This window comes from Lontra canadensis, unplaced genomic scaffold, assembly GCF_010015895.1.
Source record: "Lontra canadensis isolate GAN:19392208 unplaced genomic scaffold, GSC_riverotter_1.0 scaffold93, whole genome shotgun sequence".
NCBI classification, from domain to species: Eukaryota; Metazoa; Chordata; class Mammalia; order Carnivora; family Mustelidae; genus Lontra; species Lontra canadensis.
Genome location: NW_022631087.1, coordinates 1,921,603 through 1,940,946, shown reverse-complemented (window position 1 = coordinate 1,940,946; position 19,344 = coordinate 1,921,603). Strand labels below are relative to the sequence as shown.

The 19,344-nt window shown below is 43.7% G+C and overlaps 1 protein-coding gene across 1 annotated transcript in view; it reads right to left on the bottom strand.

Annotated features, from left to right (window-relative positions):
• The window catches only part of POLR3B (RNA polymerase III subunit B), a 104,974-nt gene extending 85,899 nt beyond the window's left edge, over nucleotides 1–19,075 (bottom strand). Inside the window, exons 1-8 of the mRNA XM_032836502.1 lie at nucleotides 19,004–19,075; nucleotides 14,524–14,556; nucleotides 11,583–11,639; nucleotides 11,320–11,384; nucleotides 8,158–8,233; nucleotides 5,314–5,414; nucleotides 2,680–2,771; nucleotides 1,476–1,593 (exon numbers count right to left, since the gene is read on the bottom strand). Of these exons, the coding sequence (XP_032692393.1) occupies nucleotides 1,476–1,593; nucleotides 2,680–2,771; nucleotides 5,314–5,414; nucleotides 8,158–8,233; nucleotides 11,320–11,384; nucleotides 11,583–11,639; nucleotides 14,524–14,556; nucleotides 19,004–19,075 (614 nt within the window). The remainder of the gene's footprint in view (nucleotides 1–1,475; nucleotides 1,594–2,679; nucleotides 2,772–5,313; nucleotides 5,415–8,157; nucleotides 8,234–11,319; nucleotides 11,385–11,582; nucleotides 11,640–14,523; nucleotides 14,557–19,003) is intronic.
• Nucleotides 19,076–19,344: the final 269 nt, after the last annotated feature.

The following is a 19,344-nucleotide window of genomic DNA, read 5'->3' as shown; positions in this document are numbered from 1 at the left end:
CACATGTTTCTATAGCTTTGATAGGGTGGAGTTTTGTGGGTGAGGGAGTGACAAATTTATTTTGACCCTACTTCACCTTGGTTCCACCTGAACTGCTTTGATTCAGTGTGAGGTACATTCGTGATCAATTTTATACATTGCAAAAAAAAAAAAAAAAAAACCTCAGAAGAGTCTATACCATAATGAAAATATGATAAAGAAATGAATTTATACTCTGTGAGTGTTTAAATTAATCATCCAATAAAACATATCCACACTCTTACTATACAGTGAAGCCAAAAGAAACTAAGGAATCTCCTTTCATTGGTATCTCATCAGCTACAAAGTTCCTAATAGATTTAAAAACATTTCCAAGTGTAATCGGCTGCAACAGGAACACACACTGCTCACCCGCTAGGCACCATTAGCACTACGTGACACACTCATATTAGCTCTGATCTCCTACATACTACGCTTACTCTGAAGGACTGTCTCCAAATCACACATGAGGAAACCATTGCTTAGAGGAGATCTGTAACTGCCCATCCAAGTGCCTCATAACTACCGAACAACAATTCTGGGATTCAGATCCCAATTCCCTGGCTCCAAAAGCTGTAGACAGTAGGAACACCTGGGTCACAGAATTATTAGCTCTGGGTCCAAATGCTGGCCACCTCTTCTGACCAGCAGGACCTTGAGCCCAAGGCCTGTTACTCAGCAGTGAAAGAGAAATAACACCACTTATCTTGGAGGGCTGAGGTGACAAATACAGCTACTGTTACACTGCCTAGCGCCTAGTGACTGCTCAGTAAATGGCCATTACTGTTAGCTGCCCCCATCCCCTCGGCTGATCAGAAAGGAAAATTAAAGAAGTCTGAGTTGTACAGTTTATTACAGGTCATTGGAGGACAAACAACCCTATTGAATACTGACATCTTGATTATTCTATGACTGTTTCCTTCCCAGAACGTTTGAATTTACAAATTTCAAATTACATATGATAATAAATCAGAGAAAAGTTACGGGAGACAAGAGATGCTGCTGGAGAAAAATGAGTACACTGTGAAAGAGACCAGTCAAGAAAACTAACAATAAGATGTAGGTCCATGACAGAATTCATTAAATATTAAGTAAAAAATAATCTCTGGTCATAACAATGTAGAAATACATTATGCAAAATGGTCAAAGCCTAAAAACAAACATGAAAAAGAAAAGGAGTGGTTTCATATTTCTTTTTTCAACATTCCTTTACTACAACAAAATCCAACTTCAATAAAACAGCTAGTAGCCTTTCAACCGATGTTTCACGCTTTCATCGCTAAAAATTTTAAATCAATACTCCATGTTTCCAGTGTTACACAATAAATTGAATCGTTGAACAGACCAGTATCTTGCTGCTTCTTATAGAAGTAACAGGCTACCTCTGTACTGAAACACAGTCATCCGATATTAATGCAATTATTAGCGTTTCTTAGCAACATCCCTGCTTTCCGTACCTGGTAACTGATGCACCAACCGCCCCTTTCCTGTCGGCCTCCACGATGATCCTGTTCTTAGACAGCTGCTCTTGGATAAGAATAACTTTCTCTACCCCCTTGACAATGAAGTAGCCACCTGCCCAAAGGAAGCAAGAAAAGGTTCACGTCCTGTTCTTCTGAGAGTGTGACTGAGGAGCGAGAGTGACCTCCTGATTCAGAGACCCCCTCCTCCAGTGCTCCATGGTGCTGACCAACACTCAGAAGCATTTGCTGATGCTGTTGGATGAACGATGACAGTGTCAGCACGTCACTTTAGACAAACGAGCCACTAGAAAATAAACTTCTTGAGGACAGGGACCAGATTTTACTGGTGTACGTATGACCAGCGCCAGACATTCACAAGAGGCAAATGGAAAAAATATGTTAAATAAATTAGTCTTCAAATTTCTTAAGCATAGAAATAACCAACAATCTTCAATATAAACTCAAAACTGCCCTAAGTTTTCTAACAAATCAGGGACAATAGTAGACTAGGATTAGGTTTCCTAAGTATTCCATACTGAACCAAATCCTTAAACATTATCATATGTCCTTTCTTTGCACACAATTCAAAATAAGATAAAGTGAGGCTTCATTTTACTTTTAGAATATAAACAAGAACAAGCAATATATTTGACTTATGTAACATTCTGTTATAGTCTAAAAAAGTCATGTCCTTTGTTAACCTCTTTCCAAGACCTTCTGTGATTTTATATCAATGCAACTTTAGAGGAATAGATGAAAACAGCTAGAGGAAACAGTACATCTTTTAGAAATAATAGACTAAAAGAATAAAGTTGGAGCCAAATTTCTGGATGTTCCGAAAATATTTTTTATTTTTTTTTCTTAGAGAGCACGCAGGTGTGAGCCAGCTGGATGCTGACAGAAGTGGGGAGGGAGAGAGAGAGAATCTTAAGCAGACTCTGTGCTCAGGGCAGAGCCCACGCAGGCCTTAATCTCATCACCTGGAGATCATAACCCGCGCAGAAAACGAAATCAAGAGTCTGAGGCCTAATGGGCTGCGCCACCCAGGAGCCCCATGGTTTGTGGACAGTATTATCCAAGTTCATTATAAAGTAGAAAGGCTGGTATTGTTTTTGAGAATTAAAGCAACAGCAACAGCAAAAGAAAGGCCCAGAAAGGGTAAGAGGTGGGGGGTGAAAACCTAAGGAATCACACATACCTGGATCTAAAGGACATTCATTCAGTTTGGCGAATTCTGCTGGCGTCTTCCCCGTGAGAACGCAGTTTGAACTACGCAGCATTATGGGCATTCTATCGAAAAACAAAAGAAAGTATCACGTAAAGATGGTCACTGGCAAAAGAGGTGAAAAGAGGCACCATGGTCTGCACACATCACCAAAGGATGTGCGTTCCTCTCGGACACTTCAGAAAAGGCAGACGAGCGGCAGTTACGCGAGCGCCGGGTGAAATGAAGCACTTCCCCAGGTTTGCTGCTCTTCCAGTCCAGAGAGTAAAAATTCAAGGGTTCAGCTTCCTTAAACTTTGCAGACAGACTTTGGTACTAGGCAGAAATGGCAACTCTCCACCCACGGTAAGCAAAGGGACGGCCATTCGTCACGTAGAAATACCACAATGAACGAAGTGTGAGGAACAAGAGCCTACCAAGGCGCTCACCGGCAATTTTAAGAACGAAGCAAAACTTCTCCATGTGAAAAAGATTAATTTAAAAACCCATGAATAGGCTGAATAACAGATTTGCCCCTCGGTGCAGACAGGATTATTGAGCTGTAAAAGAGACCTGAAGAAATTACTGGGAATGTAGTTCAGAAAAAGAGAAGGAATGCATAACAAAGTTTAAGACGCAAGGAAAGACAGAGCGAAAAAGTCTCACAGACATCTCATCAGATTCTAGATGGAAAAAATATACACAATGGGCAAGGAGTCTTATTCAAAGAGATGGCGGCCGTGGACTTCCAGAAATGTAGGCAAGCCGTGAACCCACACAATCATATCTACACAGAAAAAATAAAAAGAAAGCCACATCAAAACACACCATAGTCAATATACAGTCATCGAAGACAAAGAGAAGATTTAAAACCCAGAGAGAACAGGCCGCTTACCAAACAGGGAAGGATGACTGGACAACAGGGCCCCACCTGCAATGAAGGTGGGGGTGGGGGGTTGTACAAAGTGTGGAGGGAGAGTCCCTGGCACCTTACTGGTGTGATGTTAATGGCGTCATGCAGAATGAGGTCCATGTGAGGAGCTCTTCGGACAAAACCCAATATCCGGAGTTTTAAACAAATAGTGTCTAAAGTCGATGTACCAAGAAGTAGAGGTACATACACAGCACTGAAAGTTGTGGATGCACTAAAATCACCGGAGTAAGAGACATGGTCATGAGATGGGAGCGGGGCTGGGGTGAGGAACCAGGGAGGCCTCTTCTTTGTATCAAGTCCTCTCATCTACTATTTGATTTGTTACCAAGTAGGACTACTACTTGAATTAAACGGAAATCTTCTTCCTTAAACAAAAAAACAAAACCACCAAACTCCAAACCCAAAAGCCACAGCCTTCCATGAGGCCATGTATAATGTGGCTAGTGCACGGTCCATGCAAGCAGTCAGACCCACAGACGGTCGCTTGCACGAGTGCAGTGAATGCAGTCACCTCTCCCAGAGTCTGGCACGCGGCAGGTACTCACCAAACACTGGCCACATGCACGCCTTCTCCGCCTCCTCCTAACCAGGATGTAAACCCTTTAGATGGCACTAGTGATCCTGAGCCTGCCTCTCCAGTCTGCCTTCACAATATTCAACCTGGAAAATTACTTATGATCCAAGATTAAACGGGCATGACTACGGTCCATATGTGAGAAAGAAGGAAGGTCTTGACACTGAAAAACAGTCCTGCTAAAATGAAGTTTAATATTCTGATATTCCAACTCACTTTCCTCACTGAGGAGTGAGGACAGGAACAATACACACAGCCCCTCCTTTAGGAGACTACAGAGGAGGATCTGCTAAACCTGTGTGTGTTTCCACGTTACTCTGGACCTCGCCATCACAGCACCTGCCAGATGGTCCCACAGTTACTTAAGCCTGCCTTCCCCAGCAGCTGGGGATGAATACAGCCAACAGGAGTTCTAAGTATCTTCTGTTGACCTGAGCCCCCAACACAGTGCAGGACAAGTGACAGGCAACTGATGCGTATTTACTGAACCAAAGGGTATTTATTAAGCTCTGCAGAAGGGGGAGAAACACTTGGGTGGGAATTGTTCGCACTAAGGTTAAAGTCCAACCCCATTATCGGATACACAGTGCTGTGAGTTTTGTCCATTTCTACAGGCAAGTGGGTACATTTTCCTTATGAGGGAAAGCAGACTACAACAATGCTAGCTGATAATGATCTATCATTTCCAAATCTGTTCCAGGCAAATCAATAATTTCTCCCTCAAATACCCGCCATATTGGAAACAGTTCGACTTTCCAAAAAAACGCAAACTCAAAACACACATGAATCCACCAAGACTAGCCCAGGAGAGCTCACTGAAATGAACCTAATGCTTCCCTAACAGCCGGGATTTCGGGAGGAGGTGGAAGCGTTCTCCTCAGCTCTACAGAAAGGTTTCACGATGAAAGAGCCCCACCATCCCAGTCATGCGCTGCCCACTGCTCGGAGCGCTCTGCTGGGCCGACTCACGGGTCCCCCGAAAGACTCCCATGAAGTAGGCACCGTTTCCCACATCTATTGGGTGAGGAAATAGGGCAAAGGGAACTGCAGGACTTGCTCAAGGTCACCCTGCAGGGCTAGAATGCAGGCGGTGTGCTCCAGCTCGGACACCGTCTCTCACCTGCCAATGGGTAAGGCGTTCCGGATGATCCGCTGGCTGCCGCGGGTGTACTCGATGTCCACGGTGATGGGCGCGGAGTACGTCATGTCCCGCAAACGGCACTGAAAGACAACCAGACAGTCACTGCTCCTCCTCCCTGGGAAAGAAAGGGTCCTGAGGCCTCCAAGAGCTCCATTTCCGGTACGAGTATAGTCCACACGACCTGTGCTATTCCAGGTGATGCTGTAAGGGCACCGGGAGTGATGAGCCTGCCTTTTCTAAGAGGGGAATGACACCAGCCACTGATCTAGACACCCCCATGGCATCTCTGCCCCTGCGGGCCCAGAGATGACCCAGTAACTGTAGTACTGACTGGCTTCCCCCCATCTGATGCCATCCCTGGTCTGCTCCCAACTTTGAAGCAATTTACTTTCCATGGACCCAGTTTTCAAGGAACAGCCTATGTGGTTACCTCACTGGAAAAGTTAACAACACAACCAGTGTAATACCCAAAGTATACACATGTACAAACTAAAAAATTTAAACTATACTTCCTCTTACTCTCCAAATAAACTAACTCTATCAAAAAATTCCTTAACAAGCAGTACCTAGAGCATAAATTGTCCAACACATCCTATTAACAATTTCTGCATCATCTGGGGAACTTTAGAAACTACTGATGTGTGCTGTAGTTTGACAAGGCGATGTGTCGCTAAATGATGCCTTGCTTGAGCCATGACCAGACACGGCAAACCTCACCAAGATGGTAATGACCTCCCTGTTTTACTGAGGTCATCAGTCGGCCTGTACTCTCAAAAAAAGAATTTCTCTGAACATCAACCATGTAATTCGCGGTACTGAATCCTCTCTCTGCCTCCAACTAAACCAAAGACAGATTTAAACTGTCTCTTTCCCAGTGCATGGGATCTTTAAATATTAGATAGCTCTATTAATGATGAACAAAAATGGCTTATTTTACATTTACTTAGATTGAGCCTCTGTCTTCAGGCCACACCAAAGGCGACGTGGCCTGGGGGCTCGGAGTGCACACCTTGCTGCCTGTGCTCTAATCCCAGCTCCGCCACTTAAGTTCTGAATAACCTTCTGTGCCTGGTCTCATTGTATGTAAAGAGGGAATGACAATAATTTTAATTCCTAGGAGTATAAATATATATTTTTAGAATAGTGCCTGGTACAGAATATTATACAGATAGTATCTCATTTCTATTAAAAACAACAACAACAATGTAATGCCCATAGTGGGCAAATATTTGTGTGTTTCAACAAACTCCTCTCCTTCAAATGGAAACGAAATATAACAGATGTAAAAATGGGAATCCTTTCCATAGGTCCCAAACTACCCCATGAGCTCCGTCTGTCCCCCCGACACCACCGGCCTCCCTGTCATCACAGGAGTGGGGCTGTGCTGGGGATCGGCAGCACCAACACTCTGCCACTCCTGCTGCAGGACCGACTGCCCACCCACCTGCTCTCCCACTCTCCCCATCTCCCCAAGGATCAAAACCCCTCCAAGAAATCTTCGTGCCCTCCCTCCCTCCCTCCCTAACTGCAGTAACACCCATGTGTTTTCTCCAACATCAGGAAGAATGATTAGGACAACTGTGGCCTCAGGCTTCTTGAACTACTTCAGACTGCTTTGTCGTCTCTCTACTCTACACTTGGTAATATAATTCAGAAGATGACGTGGAAACTGCTAATTGGCTGCCTAGTTCCTACAAAATTGGAAAACTCTAGCAAAATGGAACAGAAAGTGGGGAAAGTTAAGGGGGTGCCCATGCTTTCCAACATTCCAAACCTCGCCACTTCCTACTCAACACAACTTCCCTTCTCACGCCTCCCTCACCCTTCCAGGCATTCCAGTGTGCAACCCCTGGTGTCCATTTCACGTGCTCTATCTCTCCACAGTGTATGAACTCCCTGAGGAAGGAGAGGGTCTCATTTCTTTTCTATCTCTCAATGCTGAGGCACAAAATAAATGTCCAACTGACACTCGATGCTCGGTGAGAAAATAACATCGACATATACCTATGTGAAATGTCCGGTTCTATGATCGTACTTCCCAATAACATTGCTCAGACAACAACCCTAACATTCTAACAACTTACTTATTGTTTAGTAAAGGTTCCTCTGCCACTTTCCCTGATTGCTTAACATTTTAGTTTTACATTAACAAAAACGACATAAATCTACAAAAATCATTTTTTTCCCTAAAATTCCAATTATGGACAGTAATTAATTCCAAATAATTTATGGACAGTAATCAATTCCAAATTATGGACAGTAAGTGGAAGAATTTCCAGAGGAATCTAGAATGTTTTAAAAGCCAATCAATGGGCCTGTTCTACAATCTTTTGTCTGCAGCTCTGCTAAAATCCTGGAATTCAAATTTTCCTCCCATCCATCTCTTCTAACAGACTCTGAGCCCCTGCCCTTGGTCTCCTCTGCCTGACACGATGCCTGCTGACCCTCAAAAAACATGCTCGGTAACCTCTGCAAATGCACAGCACACGGTCCTCGGCACAAGTGGCTGGCTGGGGCAGGGGCGAGGGGAGCGCTGCTCAAAGGCTGGGGCAGGAGCAAAGGGAGCTGCTCAAAGGCTCAGAGGCAGGGACGCAGAAAGGACAGTTATGTAACAGTGCACGCCAACTAGGATCCAGTGATGAACTAAATTGTGCGGAATTGTTTCTGAATACAGTATTATATAAATGCTAACTTATTTTGGTTATCTTTGTCTCATAGGAGATATTTTTTCCCCTGTTTTTAAATCATTTTAAGAGCATATATTAGGGGCACAGACTCTGAGCTAAGGCAAACAAATTCAGTTACGGTAAGGTGGATAATTACCTCATGAGGGGATACTGGTCTGGTTACATTGAAGCTTTCTTCAACATCAGGAAGCCCCACATAGATATTAAGATACCTGAAAAGCACATTATTCCATGACCAATTATACCTTTCAAAGAACATATAAACAAACATGCTATTTTCCTCCCAAATACAAGGATTATACTTTGACAAATACTTACCTTGCTAAGAATGACAAACAAATTAAAAATTATAATTTGAGATCCTCTTGACATAATAGTACATGCAGCTCTACAAAGGAGGGTAACTACTATCAAACTTTTAAAGAAATTATTATAAATCTCTTTTTAAAAATATTGGAAAGACAGCTCTCAAAAGATAGTATTTAATGAAAAGAGCTATTATTCATGTAAGAAAGAAGAGGTTATAAGGGAAGAAAAATAGAGGTCTTACAGTCCCAATAAACCAAATAAACCCATCGTAAGTTGAAAAGACTGAGTCAAAAATTCAGGCTAACCTACCAACCTACCTAACCTACCAACCCTCAGAGCTTAGCCTAGCCTACCTTAAATGTACTCAGAATAATTACATTAGCTTATAGTTGGGGGAAATCATTTAACACAGAGCCTATTTGAAAACAAAGTGTTAAGTACCTCACATAATTCACTGAAAACAGAAAGTGAAAAACAGAATGACGGTGACTATGGGGCTGGCTCGGAGCTGTGGCCGTGCTGCCCAGCATCACAAGAGGATTGTACTGCATGTTGCTAGCCTGGGAAAAGATCAAAATTCAAAATCCAAGGCAGTTTCTACCGAATATGTCTAGCTTTCACACCATTGTAAAGTTGAAAAATTGTTAAGTTGAACCACTGTAAATCAGGGACCATCTGTATGTGCTCATTACGGCAAAAGAAACAGGAAGAAAGCAGAAACTAATGAGACTAGTCACCCACTGGGAGTGCCTGGCGACAGGGTGGAAAGAACTGGGACGGAAGTGACAGTTTCCTGAAAATACCTTTTTCTATAGGTCTAACTCCTACCATCATGTTTCACACACTCAAAAAGCAAATGCATAATTAAAATTATGGATGCAGAAGGGGATCCAAAATGGAATACAAATGCCACGGATTTACAAATGAATAATGTAACCGAACCAGGGAGGTGGGAAAGGGAGCGAGTCTGATTAGCTTTGGAAGGTATTTTGCTTGGATACCATAGACATAAAGACAAAAAAGCAATATATAGATATTGCACTCTTATTAGTAAATTCTATTCTCACAGAGATATCAGTCAGCAATCCTGAAACCAGGTCTAGGACTGAATAAATAGGTAAAATAGTGTGAATGATGAGAGCCAGGTTCCTCATTTTAGGGACAGAACTTACAAATAAGGAAAGAGGTCAGTGACAGTAAGTCCCATGAGCTGAACTAAGAGCTATCAGTGTGCTGGGTTTTTTATACATAAGAAGATAGGATATGGAAATACTGATGTACACATGCATGTTAGTGATTTACACACACACACACACACACACATATTCTTGCTCTGTCTACCAAGGCTTTATTATCCCTATCTTGGTTTTTAAACACTGTCCAGAAAAGGAGACTAGGGCTCCCTGGGGAACAGTCGATTCCAGGCTGACATAAGGAAAATACCAGATCAACCACATCTCATGACACCACAAAGCAAATCAGTGCTTGAAAATTAACTGGGGTGTGCTGAAAGGACACAGCAGTCAACCTGAGATGATGTGAGCAGTGAAATGATACTACTGATCATGAGCCACAGATTAAAATACACAGGAGTCTATATCAATATAAATAAAATTAAAGAGGTAAATAGGGGCGCCTGAGTGGCTCAGTCATTAAGCATCTGCTTTCGGCTCAGGTCATGATCCCAGGATCTTGGGATCGAGCCCCTCACTGGGCTTCCTGCTCTGCAGAGAGCCTGCTTCTCCCTCTCCCACTCCCCCTGCTTGTGTTCCCTCTCTCACTATCTCTCTCTCTGTCAAATAAATGAATAAAATCTTTTTTTTTAAAAAGAGAGATAAATAAAGGGAAGAAAAAGTTCTTTCTTCCAAAGGAATACCAGTACTAATGTGCAAGAGAGCCTCACCACCAGGTAAACACACAGCAGTAATTGTTATAAGAACCATCCTTGACGTAAAATTAGTGGGTAAGCTCTTTGTGTAGTATCGCAGGATCTCCCCATAAGACACTTACTACAAATGGAAAAATAGTAAATTCACAGTAGACAAGCCTGTGTATACCACCTTAATCAAGTGAACAAAGTTAAAACCACCTAGAGTAGAATATACTGATCCCTGAACCCCTGATACGATGCAGGGAAGATGGCACAAAACATTACTTCTGTGCCAAAAATGCATAAGCCAACTGAAACATGAGAAAACATCATACAGACCCAAACTGAAGGACCTCCTGCAAAACAATGAATCAGATGCTTCAGAAGTGTCAAGGTGAGAAAAGACCAAGAAAGTAAGAGGAACTGGGACAGGCTGGAGGAGGCTAAAGAGACAGGAGAACTAATCACCACATCGAGCTCTGGACTGAATCCTGGGCCAGAAAACAGACATGAGCGGGAAAGCTTGAAACAAGAGGTGTGGAGTGGCTGACAGCATCCTATCAGCACTGACTGCCTGGGTCTGCTGATCCTGGTTTGGTTATGTAAGATGCTAACGATAGCACAGGCTGGCCGAAGGGTAATAGGGAACGCTTCGTACTATTTTGGTAATTTTTCTCTAAGTTTAAAATTGTTCGAAAAAAGGGACGCCTGGGTGGCTCAGTTGGTTAAGCAGCTGCCTTCAGCTCGGGTCGTGATCCCAGCGTCCTGGGATCGAGTCCCGCATTGGGCTCCTTGCTTGGCAGGGAGCCTGCTTCTCCCTCTGCCTCTGCCTGCCACTCTGTCTGCCTGTGCTCGCTCTCTCTCCCTCTCTCTCTGACAAATAAATAAAATCTTAAAAAAAAAAAATTTGTTCGAAAAAATGTTTAAACCTAATAGCTTCAGTACTTCTCAAGTATAACTCTATTTGTTATTATTAGTTTACCCATTAAAAATTTAGTACTTTTTTTATGAACCGAGTAAAGACAGTTATTTTAATGAGAGTTTTGGTAACAACCACATTCACTTTACAAAACACGGGATGTGACCAAAGCAGCAGATCAACGGTAGCTGGTTCCTTACTTCAGGTACCACATGGGGTCAGCATCGCTCGTGACCTTTTCGTTGGCTTTCATTATCTTCTTTATCTGCAGGGGAAAGAGCACCATTAGGAACGTCTCTGGCTTCTGGCTTCCATCAGTTCTCGTCTCTACATTTTTTTTTTTTTTAAGTAGGCTCCATGCCCAGCGTGGGGCTCAAACCCAACGACCCAGAGATCGAGTTGCCTGTTGTACCGACTGAGCCTGCCAGGCGCCCCCTCTCTGCTTCCAAGTCCTGCTGCTTACCTCCACGTTAATGAAATAGTTGAATGAATCTATATGCTGTTTCACAAGGCCTTTCACCTAAACAGACAAAAAATAGAAAGTAGCTTAGAAACAATATAGCATAGTATGTTAGAGACTCTAACCCCAGGGGGCCTTCAGATTTTTCTCTAAAGTTTTGAGAAAAAAAAACCCAAAAGTGTCACTTAGTAGAACTTTACATTTATGTGTCCTCATTCCATTTCTCCTCCATCCTAATATACCCTCAAAGTTTCTTCCTTAAGAATCAATCTGACCCTTGGAATGCAAGTTAGGGGTATTCAAACCTACCTAATGACTCCCCATAAGCTAACAAATGGGGCAAGATTTTCTCTGCATACTTTCAATTTACAAAAAAATCCAAGAAACAAAATACAGCAATTGAGCATCATTTCTTCAACCCTCAAAAATGCCGACTTTCTTTTCTGTCTTCCCCTGTCTGGGCAATTGTGAAACTCAGATCTCTTATAGAAGACCAAGGGGGAAAAAAATAAGGATCTTTATTAAGAAAATTGAAAATCATTGCATTTGAAATTGAAAGGCAGGTGAAACTCACGGAGCCTAAGAGCAGAACAGCCAGCAGAGACTTGCGCTTCATCTCCAAGCCAGAGACAACCCTGCAGAGAGTGCGGTGTGCTATGCAAAACACTGAGACAATAACACACACTCCAAAGTGTGAAAATTTAAAAGGCCTGTATGTGTTTTTTTTTTTAATATTAATATTCAAGCACAATGGGTTCAGCCCTGCTAGAACATGACTAACACATAATCAGAGCCTTCGCTTTAATTATACTTCCTTGTTGGGATCTCACCGGCTTACAAAGCAACCATCCCATATAGAAGCAGTCCTAAATATTGGGGGAAAAAATTCAGCCGTATGTACTGATCTGATGTCTGCCTTCCTCTAGTTTCCATCCGGAGGAATGAACTGTTCTTCTGGAGCGAAAGGCCTGCTCCCAGACAGTCTGTGTATTTACAACTGTCCTTCCTGTTGTCACGTCCAGGATGACCTATTCAACTCTGTCTCACATGCATGCCTTCCGGACCCTTCCTTCAGCAGCAGATGGCCTGCTCCTGGGCGTGTTCCAGTTGGTCCATGTTCCTCCTAATAGGGGCACCCTGAACTCACTGACAAGGTTCTCGACAGTCTGACCGGCATACAGTGGGGCTACTGCCTCCCTCATTCTGGATACCACACCACCACTATTAAAAAACAAAAACAAACAAAAAAAAAACCAAGGCCACGTTACTGATTCATCAACTAAAACTCAAAAGTGATGTCTATCTTCACAAAACAATGCTATTAAGTCAAACACACCCAATTTGATATTTGTAAGAAACCAAGGACAGGGATTAACATCTGTCCCTCTCCTCACTGTTGTCATCCCAGCCTAAGAACTGAGTCTTGATTCTGTTGGCCAACAGAGCTGGCAGCCTTATAAGCTTTGTGTTTCTGTCTTCAGTTATGTTTTAAAATTTTTGTATCTTTGTTTTTGGACAAATATATTTCAAGGTGGTCTGAGTAAAGGAGAATCCCAACTTTGAGTGAATGAACGAATGAATGAATGAAATGACCACAGTCTTATGTCTCTACTGAATTCTCACTCTCTTCTTAGACTGTGTGCCAACAGTTGTCTCCTCTTTTTTGAATCCTAAATACCACGCTTTCTCCTCTGCTCATATACACTTCCTTAAAAAAAAAAAAAAAAAAAGTTTTAACAAAAAAAATTTTTTTCTCTTCCCTTGACCTTATTACCATTTCATTTCATTCTTGGTCACTCTTCTTAAACCTCTTTAACAGCTTCCTATCCCTGTTAGAAGAAAAGCCAACATCCTTAACGTGGCTTTCAAATCTGACCAACAATCAGGCCCTGACAGCCTCCCCAGAACTCCCCCACCAGCACTCTCCATTCTGCCTACAAAACAGAACTAAGTCAGATAAGACTGTACTCATTTCTCAAGTCTCCATGCTTTCATTTAGCGTGCTTTCAACATCCGTCCACATTGCGGTATATATCAGCACTTGATTTCTTCTTATTCCCAAAGAATAATCCACTGCAGAACCACTAAATGGATATCCCATATTTTATTTATCCATCTGTCAGCTGATGGCCAGTTGGATTGTTTTTACTTTTTGGCTATTACGAACATGTGTGTACAAGTTTGTGCAGACATGTGTTTTCACTTCTCTTGAGTAAGTGGGAGCAGAATTCCTGGATTATATGGTTAACTCTGTTTAACCATCTAGGAACTGCCAGGCTGCTATGCAAAGCAGCTGCAACATTTCACATTCCCGCCAGTAGGGTTCCAGTTTCCCCACATCCTCATCACATTTACTACCTTTCTTTTTGATTACCACCATCCTGCTGGTGTCAAGTGACTGATCACTGTGGTACCCCCTATGTCTTGGCATAAGCTCTTTAAAAGTGAACTGAAGCCGTCCACTAACCTTACATTCAGCAGTTCCTGTGACTACCCACTCGTCCATTCCAGCCACACAGACTGGTCACCGTTCCTTACAGACGCCATGGAGGCGCCCCTTGACTGCTTTTATCATGGCACGCTCTCCACATTAGACCTTTCCGCCTACTTAAATCCTATCCTGCTGAGATGGGGTTTATGTGTCACCTTGTCTGGGAGACCTTCTCCGACCACCTGTAGCATCTCTTCTGCCAAGCCCACTCTGCTGCTGCGTATACTACACCTCATCTTTAAATAATCAGATGACCACTCTCCCAACCAGCACCTTACAGACAGTCAGAGAAACTGCCTTATAATTCCTTGTATTTCTAAAATACAACAAATTACATAGTTAGGCAAAGTTAAAAATTATTAGTTGGTGATAAACACTTAATCCTTAAGAAAGATGAATTTAACTTTTTTCATTTGAAAAATAACCAACTATTATTAAGTGTTAAACAATTACCTTTAAAAATGCCGGAAGCAGCCTCCATTTTTCCTGCAAACCAAAACAACAAGGTGTATCAGCACTCTGTGCCAGCAACGGCAGTATTTTTACAAGAAGTCATTTTAATATGCCAAAAATGACTTACTTTATCACAGAAAGCAGAAGAAAAGAAATAAAAATGAAAACAACAATTTTAAAATGGTAACCACTTTTATGGAAATCCCAGATGTGTGTATGTGCGTGCAAATACACACACACACACACACACACATATATACCTCCTATTTCCTTTTTTTTTTTAATTAAAAAAATTTTTTTTATTAACATATAATGTATTTTAGCCCCAGGAGTACAGGTCTGTGAATCACCAGGTTTACACACTTCACAGCACTCACCATAGCACATACCCTCCCCAATGTCCATAACCCCACCACTCTCTCCCTCCCCCACTCTCCCTGGCAACCCTCAGTTTGTTTTGTGAGATTAAGAGTTACTTATGGTTTGTCTCCCTCCCGATCCCATCTTGTTTCATTTATTCTTTTCCTACTCCCCAAACCCGCCACGTTGCATCTCCACTTCCTCATATCAGGGAGATCATATGATAGTTGTCTTTCACTGACTGACTTACTTCGCTAAGCATAATACCCTCTAGTTCCATCCACATCATTGCAAATGGCAAGATTTCATTTCTTTTGATGGCTGCATAGTATTCCATTGTATATATACACCACATCTTCTTTATCCATTCATCTGTTGATGGACATCTAGGTTCTTTCCGTAGTTTGGCTATTGTGGACATTGCTGCTATAAACATTCAGGGGCACACGCCCCTTCGGATCACTACATTTGTATCTTTAGCGTAAATACCCAGTAGTGCAATTGCTGGGTCGTAGGGTAGCTCTATTTTCAACTTTTTGAGGAACCTCCATGCTGTTTCCCAGAGTGGTTGCACCAGCTTGCATTCCCACCAACAGTGTAGGAGGGTTCCCCTTTCTCCGCATCCTCGCCAGCATCTGTCATTTCCTGACTTGTTAATTTTAGCCATTCTGATTGGTGTAAGGTGGAATCTCATTGTATACCACCTATTTCTTAAATAGAATATACTTTAATCTTCTGATGATTCAAGGCTCCAAGCACTCCTCACACATTGTTTTACTGTCATGACACCTAGGCAAGCTGGTTTTGCCAGTCTGAGACAGGAAACATTAGTTTCAGAGTCGTGGGAAGCTGGATCTCTTGCCCCACAAAGAGCTCTGTCTCCCTCCCGTTCTTTCTCAGCTAGCGTCTGGTCACAACTCCTCGGCATACACGAGGTTCGTGACCCACATCAAATACCTGCACACTCATGCACTGCTCGAGGTTTTAGTCCTGCTCTCTATACCTTCCTGAGGTGGTACACGGCTGAGATAAGTCTCTTTTTATGTATGGTATCTACTCTGCTAGTGGGAACTCTCACAAATGCTGAGAAACAAGTCTTTAAAGGTAAGGATACCCAGTTTCTGAGTAAGGGTCTAAGGACCACACGGGACCCAGCAGCAGCTATATAAACTCTGACTTTCACTCTGAGTGACGTAAGAAGCATCAGAAGGTTCTGAACAAAAGAGTGATGTGATGTTGACTCATCTGAACTGCATCACTCTAGCTGCTAGGTTGAGAACAGACAAGCTTAGCAGCAGAGAGATGACTCTGGAGTTTACTGAAATACTCCAGGCCAATGGTTACCAGTACAGATAGGGAGAAATTGTAGTTAAGAGACACAGTCAAAGCCAATAGGACTTGACCACAGATTAGATAGAGACTCTGAAAGGAGTCAGGACTGACACCCCAGAGTTGCCACTTATGGAGAGGAGGAGGCAGGGACACTGCTGGGCGGCAGGGTTAGGTGTGGAGAGGCTATCTGGAATTTGGCTGGGAGCACATGCAGTTTGACAAATCCATTAGAAAGTCAGGGGGAGATGTCAAAGAGACAACAAATAGGGGTCTGGAGCTTGGGAAGAGAGTGGCCTAAAAATAAAAATTAGGGAGAGGCCTACAGATGGAGGACAATTAAAGTCACATAATGGAGGAGATCACCGAAGGAGTGTGGATGGGAAAGAGTTCCACGCAGTGAGATCACAAACACTCTGACGCGTAGAGAGGAGCAGCAGAAAGCAGATCCAGCAAGGGGAGTGACAGGAGTGGTCAGGGAGGGAAGCAAAAATCTGGAGAGAGTGAAACAGAAAGAGAAGTGGGTACAGGGGGGATGTGGGGTACAAATATATCTGTATCTTCCTCTCAATGTTGCTGTGGCCCTGAAACTGCTCTAAAAAAAGTAAGTCTACTAAAAAAGAAGGAGTCAGGCAAAATTAATCTATGATGATAGAATTAGAGTAAGTTCTAAAGATTTCATAAGGGAACTTTCTGGGGTGATGGAAATGTTCTAGATCTTGTATTGAATGGTAGTTACTTGGGTCAAAATAAATGTAACTGAACACTTCAGATCTGTGCATTTTATTATAAGTAAATGTACAAAGAGGAATGAGAGAAAAATCCAGAAGGAACTATGTGAGTAGAGAAGAAATATCTCAGGGCAGAATGGGGAAGGAGGTGGGAATGGTGGGAAAAGATGCTGAAGAAGTCATTAGTGGCCAGGCCAAGGAGAACCTTATAAATATGGTTAAGATGTTAGATTTTGCTCTAATATCACAGGAGATTGAAAAATTTAATCAAGGGAGCAACACGATCATAGTTGTGTATTTAAACTGATGATAAAATAAAATAAAACTGATGGCTCTGGCTACAGAGCAGAGAACAGGCTGGGGGGTGAGACAAGTCAGCAGCCTAGGAAGTAAAAGAGGCTGTTTGTTCCAACTTGGAGAATAGCAGAAGTTTCAGATTTGAAGGTACTGAGTAGGGAGGATCCTAAGATTTGATGGCGAATTGGACACAGAGGGCCAGGAAGAGGAATTGTTATTTCCGATTCAGAAGCCTGGGACTGTGCTTCTGGTTCCTTCACAACTGTGCAAATTCAAGCAAGATATATACAAATCCTTCAGGCTTATCCCTCAGGTCTTCAAAGAAGCAGTCTGTCCGCAGTTAAGGATGAGAGCTAGGGCACCTGGGTGGCTCAGTGCGTTAAGCTGCTGCCTTCGGCTCAGGTCATCATCTCTGGGTCCTGGGATCGAGTCCTGCGTGGGGCTCTCTGCTCAGCAAGGAGCCCACTCCCCCCCCCTCTCTGCCTGCCTCTTTGCCTACTTGTGATCTCTCTCTATCAAATAAATAAATAAAATCTTTGAAGGAAAAAAAAAAAGGATGAAAGCTAATAACCGACTGCCAAAGTCCAAAATCCTGATCAGCCACTTAACATCTTTTTGAAACTGATTAACTACCTAACTTCTCTGTGCCTCAAAAATCTTCATTGGCAAAATGCGGTGAAAATAGTACTTATTTCAGAAAATTAAATAATGCAATGCACCTTAGGCGTAAACAGAGCCTGTCACATGCCAAATGGTCAGTAAATGCTGGCTCTTAACTTTTAAAGAGTTTAAAAAAAAAAAAAAATCCAGTATTGCCCAATGACCACACTGCGCCGAAAGCACTCAGGGATTAAATCCCGCGGACTAATCATAACGGACCTCACTAATCTGCCAAATACTTATAAAGAAATTCTTATGATCCAATCGATTCAAAGATCATGTCACTCTGCTGCTTGAACCCTTCAACAGCATCTCCTCGCTCCTTCGGAGGTCTACGGAAGATCAAAACCGTCCACAGCCGGGGCCCTCACCTACCCCTTTCTCTGTTCCTCCCTCTAGCACTACCGGGTTGCATTTCCTGGAAAACATCAGACGGTCGGGCAGTCTCACCCACCGCGGTGCAACTACCTCAAAGTTCTCCCTGGACCATTTCTGCACTTGCCCCGTTTCCATGCCAACAGAGATCGGGGCCCAGAGAGGTTCTGTGTGCCTTTCCAGAAAGTAAACATTATGTCCACAGCTGAACTTCATTACTCATTAGGGAGGCACACTTCTGCCAGATGAAAGGTATGGGGCTACTCCCCAAAATACAGATTTTTTTTTTTTCTCCCAAAAATAAGGAGTAAATGTTCAGGGCGCTTAAAATACTCCTGCAGCCCAAACCTGAGCTCCAGGTAAAAGGATTACTAGCCCGGATTCGGAGGATGTGGGACCTCTCCAGTCCCGCGGGGATGCATTACATGCCCCCATATGGGCGCGAGGGCCAGTCCTGCCCCGAGACACACGAACGCTGAAGTAGCCGCCAGCCCAGAGCAGCAAGGGCGCCGGGCTCTTCCGTCCGCAAAGCGCCCGCTGAGCGCTCCTCCAAGCTCAGCCCTCCACGTGCACGTGGCAACCCGCTCCGGAAGAGACCGGATCCGGCGCCGCGAGCATGCGCAGAGCTGTCCCCCGCCCCCCGCCCCCCACCCCGCCACAAGAGCTCTCCGGGCAACGCCTCCAGCGGACGATCCCGGCCCCTTCCGCTCCCCGCCTGCTGGCCTCACCTCTACAGTGGGGATGGGCGCAGCCAGTTGCTCCGCGGTCAGGTTCCCAAACTCTTCCGCAAGCACGTCCATGCTGCGCTGCTCACGACGACGGTAGAAACCAGGAGAATCCCCACGCCCGCTCTCGCTGCCCCCAAGGAAACTGCAGCGCCAGCGAAGAGCGGTGCGCGGAGGCCTAAAAGGTCCCTGCCGCGCGGGTTAATTGATGGTGTGACAGAAACGTTCCGCCTGCTCCCGGCCCGAACCTGCGGTAGAACCCGGATGTGGTTTAGGCGACACTGGGAAACTGCGCCCCCTGCTGTCGCTTGGTGGTCTCTGCCGGCTAATCTTCACCCTCGGAC